At 42.9% G+C, this 5747-nt stretch overlaps 1 protein-coding gene across 1 annotated transcript; it reads left to right on the plus strand.

Moving 5' to 3' along the window:
- Nucleotides 1-3448: 3448 nt before the first annotated feature.
- Nucleotides 3449-5509, plus strand: LOC114847847 (trace amine-associated receptor 3-like). Its single transcript, XM_055505115.1, has one exon. The coding sequence runs from the start codon at nucleotides 4679-4681 to the stop codon at nucleotides 5507-5509; it is 831 nt and encodes a 276-aa protein (XP_055361090.1). The 5' UTR covers nucleotides 3449-4678.
- The last annotated feature ends 238 nt before the right edge of the window (nucleotides 5510-5747 follow it).

Below are 5747 nucleotides of genomic sequence, written 5' to 3' on the forward strand. Positions count from 1 at the left end.
ATATACATGTTCATCTTCCCAACAGCAGGAAAGGAGTTTTGACTTATTCACGGATAATCTTTCCAGTTCTAGTGTGGTTGGAGACCACTTGACACCCGTAGGTGTGAATGTGAGTGTGAGGTTCATGTGCATTGTACAGGTAAGGGTCTGACTCCAGAACCTTTTAGCTCATAAATCCACCTAAACTCGGGCCCTGACCACAGCGTGGAACACAGGGACCACCACACAGTCCTTCACCTGTCTGGTCTTCTAAATGGCCAGCTTGGCTTGACCAGACAGGAAGTATAGCTGTTGCCATTTCTCTCACACACTTCCCTCTCACTAGCATTTGTTGTGCTGTAGGCAGCCCCAAAGATAAAAACCAGTCACACTCCACAGTTCATTAAATACATAAAAACACAAGGTATTGAGTTAAAGAGCTCATTAAAAGAGTCCTGTACAGTCTATAAAAATACAGTCTCTGTTTCACCACAGCGCTGGGACCACCTGGGTTGTGCTTCAAGCACATTGTTGGAGTCTCTAAAAACTAAAATCATCTGGGCTCTCGGCCCCACCATAGTAGTCCTGCAGCATCTCACACTCGTCGGCAGTCAACTTCCTCAGCAGGAGTTCCAGGAACCACCCAAGAACACAGGTCGATCTGAAGCCCAAGGTGGAGGTCACGGTCTGTATGCAGGTAAAACTGTAGTATTAAAAACACTAGTGTCCATTTAAAACAGGGCAGTGTCCAGGTTAAGATCATCAGTCCTCTCAGGTCACCATACTAAGTACACAGCAGTGAAACAGGACGCCAGTTCTTGTTTCCTGAAGGTCGCCCTTCCATAAAACCATGGCATGATCACTAAAACAAAACAGGACCTAAAATGTTCAGATGATGCTTAAAAGCATAAAAACGGTCAAGTCTCGTTAAAGAGACCATCTTGTCTCTAACGTGAGACCATGTGTATTGTCTGTCCTGCCCAATGAAGACTCCTCCTTACATCCACCAGTTCGTGAGTCATTAGGACTCAGCTTAAAAGCTGCTTCGATGAAGAACGTGGCTCTATCCATATTATCATTTTTAGTGCAGTTAAAATCACAGCCTAAAAACAAATAATCCTCAGAATTAAAATCCATTAAAACAGTGTTTACTTTATTAAGAAGCAGGAGTCTCTCTGCACCTATAGTAGAAGCATGAATATTCACTAAAGCACCACTCCACGTCATTGCTGCTGTCACTGTGTCTCCTGAACAAACATCACATCAATGTGGTTCAGCTTCATCAGCTCATACAAAATCATGCTTTTTTTAAATCTCAGGCCCTATTCAGGTGTAAAGGTACCAACTTAAAAGTGAACCATGATAAGAGATAATAAAAAAAACAATATAGAGCAGAAACACAATTCTAAGGTCAAAGAATTAAAAGTAATAAAAGACCTAAGAATTAAAAGACACCATCATCATCATCTTCATTAAGAAGTTCCTGTCTCAGTTTAAAGGCAATCTTTTTCAGCCTGTATTACTCCTGGTCAGTGTATGCCCCTCTCCCGGTGCTCCTCATCTGGGTGCGGACAGACCTTGCGAGCAACTCCTTATCAGAAAAATAGTCCTCAATTTTTACATGCTTCATGTTGTTTGGTCTTAGTAAAAACTTCTTAAAGGGGTCATATGATGCAAATTCCACTTTTTAGACATTTTGGACATTCCTATGACTCTGTGGATCACATTTACACACTGAGCACAGTAGAAGTGCATTTCCTCCTTTTTTCACATTTTGAGACTTTATCCAATGGAGACAGACCTCGTCCTACTCAAATCGTCCTGAAACAGGTGCAGGAAGTCCTCCTTGCAAATCCTGAACCACCACCCCCACAATGATCCCGAACCAAAACTAGACTTCCGCCATTTCCCCCCTCTCACTCACCGTGAACAGACGAGCATGGCAGGGCCCAAGTCCTCCCATAGAAAGTGTTCAGTTTTGGGGTGTTTTAACCAACACCAAAGTCTATTCACCAAGGGATCAACAAGTGAGGACTTTGTGGGTCACTTTTATTTTAAACGGACCGGTGCCAGAAACACTGCCTCAGCATTTATACGTATGTGCATTTCAAACGAGGGTGCGTCCAATGCTGGATTTGTTTCACGGCTCCTGTTGGAAAAAAAGGATCTATTCCTATAGTCCGTCATTCACTCACTGAAGTAAATAAATGCTTAATATTTATAATGTTTTAAAATGTTAATTTGTCTGTTTAAAATGTAGTAATCTATGTGTGAGGCAAGTTAGTAGCTAGCTATGCTAACGGCTACAGCCAGTCGACCGAGCCTTTGTCCGCTTCAAATGTGCTCCTGTGGGCTCCTGCAGCCACACACCTGTGTGGAGAAAAGATAATGACTATCGGCATCGAGCGGCTACAGGCAGGGAGCGGTGGGTCTAGCTTTTGGCCTTTTCTGTAATCGCATACACCTGTGGGGAACAGCTGATAGCTCCCAGCCTTCCAGCGGCGACAGGCAGGGAGCGGTGGGTTTAGCTCGCTCTGAGTTGGCGCAATTACACACCTGTGTGGGTAACAGCTAATAGCTATGGACCTTCGATCTGTGACAGACAGGGAGCGGTGGATCGAGCTTTTGTCCTGTTGACATGTGCTGCCGCTCCTATTTGTGTGTTATGTGCCCTTTGCACCTTACAGCTACAGCTGGGTGATCACTAAACTAATAAAACTGCAAATGAACCAGGTTATATCTGTTATTACAACGTCGTGTGACACAGCCTAATCAGCTTGTGATTTGGGGTTATGTCATCGTTCTATCAAATTCTAACATGGTTAGTTGGAATGATGACTGTGTTGTGTTGCAAGCTTAGTTGCTATTAGACACTCTACTATAACTGCTGCTTATCTGGTCAGTAACCTATAGCTTGTGTAGCCATTATACTTGTAGGACCTAAACAATAATACAATTTACAGTAAATGTAACATTCCAGTTACCCACATGCAAGGAGGTGGTCAAACAGAGAAATCACTGCAGACGGTTGGTACACAGACGTCTGCTGCTCAGCTCTGAGGTGTGTTCCAGATAGCGGGTTATGTACCCAGGTAATTTTAAGGGTAAGTTAGTGATTAACCTCAGCTTTCGGTTCCAAAAACGGAGGTAAGTTTCAGGGTATGTATGTAACCATGGCAACTTACTCTCATAACCTGCTCTGGAACTGGTTATGTTTCGGGGAAAGTTCATTTTGGAGGTTACTGAACAGGACGTTCCCGTTAGATGACGAGCCCGTAGACGTGAAGGCGCAGCTTATTATGTTTTTTTCCACCGTGAGAGGGTCATAAAGCTACGTATCGATGTTTTTTTCATATGATTTTCATATGAGAATTATTTGAAGGAGGAAGCGTTATCGTCTTTCTAAACAATCGTTAATGTATTTAACGAACCATTAGAAACATTTCATCTCAAACTTAACAAACGCGGGTCTGCACTTACCACAGAAAGCATTCTGTGCGCTCTTCGTTTTTTGCATCAGAACATTTTTGAGCGGCAGGTTTGTCCTTTCTATCATAATCTATGGCACATATTTTAATACGTACACCTCAGACGTACTGCACACACGCACACTTTCCATATTACTTTATTACTTTCAATTTCAGAGTTTCCAAACGTGATTGGGTGCATCGATAGCACCCACATTCCTATTAAAGCTCCTTCAGTCAATGGGGGAGACTATGTTAAGAGAAAGTCATTTCACAGTATCAATGTGCAGGTAACAATTATTTCCTGTTCAGAATCGTTTGGTTTAAAGACCATTAAACTCATTACTGTTTCCATTAACTAGGTAATATTTGATGCAATCCATCTCATCACTAATGTTGAAGCCAAATGATCAGGGTCAGTGCATGATTCCAGAATCATCACTATGTCACAACTTTTAACAGGGTATGTGGTAGATTACACAAGTTCATGTTTTTACTGTATTGTTTTATTGTTTTACACATTTCAGTCATTACCTTTGTCAACGCTGTCAAGGAAGATCACCACGAGCTGCTTATCCTGGCAGCGGTCTTTGTGCTTTGTGCACCACCTACAGTAAAAAAACATAAGTAAATAAAAATATTAAAAAAAAATAAAAATAAAATAAAAAAATAAATATATATTAAGTACAAACCAAAAAGTTTTGAAAAACGCCCAGCTCCCACTCACAGACCACCTCACTCGGGGAGAGAGAGAGTGAGAGAGCGAGAGAGAGAGAGAAGGGGAGACATGAAGGTTAGGACACAGTGTGATATATGAGTGGTGTGACAGAGCTGTAGTCAGACGCTGCCACAGCTGCAGCTTCTCCTCCTCCTCTCTCTGAGGATGGAGGCCCAGGACGGAGCAGAGCTCTGCTTTCCACAGCTCCTCAACGCCTCCTGCTGGAAGCCAAAGCGCCATCAGTCTGACGCTGTGCTGCTCTATCTGCTGTTCTTCATCTCTGCGCTCACTGTGGTTCTCAACCTGCTGGTCATCATCTCAGTCTCCCACTTCAGGCAGAGATCAACTTCTCAGCACACTTTACAGCAGCTCATGGTTTTATTAGTGTGACCACAATAGGCAGAAGTTTTACTTTACTGAATAGTGTCACATCTTGACACCAGCTGCATCTTCTGCTTTGCTGACACAGCTTTTGAACATTACAGCCAGTTGAAGGTCGTATCACTCTGCATGAATGATATTACATTACATGCTTTTGTGTCCCTGCAGGCAGCTCCACACACCCACCAACCTGCTGCTCCTCTCTCTGGCTGTGTCTGACTTCTTTGTGGGTCTTGTGGTGACACCGTTGCAGGTTTATAGACAAACATCCTGTTGGTATCTTGGAAATCGCATTTGCTCTCTTCAGGGATACGTGAGCTTCTCCATCATCTCTGCCTCAATAGGGGGCATGGTTCTGATATCAGCTGATCGCTATGCAGCTATTTGTGACCCTCTGCATTATTCCACCAGAGTCACTGTGAGCAGAGTTAAAAAGTGTGTTTGTTTGTGTTGGCTGTGTACTTTCATGTATAACATGATAATTTTTAGACATGAGTTCATTCAATCAGGCAGGTTAAACTTTTGTTTTGGAATGTGTTTGGTTGGCATTGAAACCATAACAGCAACAGTGGACTTTGCTCTGACCTTTGTTGTTCCATTTTCCTGCATCATATTTCTGTATATGAGAGTGTTTCTGACAGCAGTGTCTCAGGCTCGTGCCATGCGCTCTCACGTTGCAGCCGTCACCCTCCATCATTCAGGGACTAAAAGGTCTGAGTTAAAGGCAGCCAGGACGCTTGGTCTTGTTGTCGCTTGGTTCCTAATATGTTTCTGTCCATATTACTGTTTTACTTTATTACCACATATAATACCTGCAGTCTCTGGTGTGTTTCTCTTGTGTCTGAGCCCCTTTCTGAACCCTGTGATCTACGCCTTGTTCTACCCCTGGTTTAGAAAAGCTCTGAGGCTCATTTTCTCTCTCCAGATTCTGCAGCCTGGCTCCCGTGAGACCAACGTGCTGTAATTAGACACTTCAGTGTGTTTGGTTAAAACAGAGATGTCTTGGTTTTCTTATCTATCTCAGCTGAACAAAAGCTATGGCTAAATATCCATCAGAAGTAAAACTGGAAGTGGTGGAGGCTTTAGTAGTGGTTCATTTGTCTGCTACTGTCAGTTCGTTTGAGCCAGTTGACTTGAGAATCAAAAACTCTGACTCAATTCCCAGACTCTGTCTATTTAATTTAAAGAAACTAAATGAGTAA

Source organism: Betta splendens, chromosome 21, assembly GCF_900634795.4.
Source record: "Betta splendens chromosome 21, fBetSpl5.4, whole genome shotgun sequence".
Lineage (NCBI taxonomy): Eukaryota > Metazoa > Chordata > Actinopteri > Anabantiformes > Osphronemidae > Betta > Betta splendens.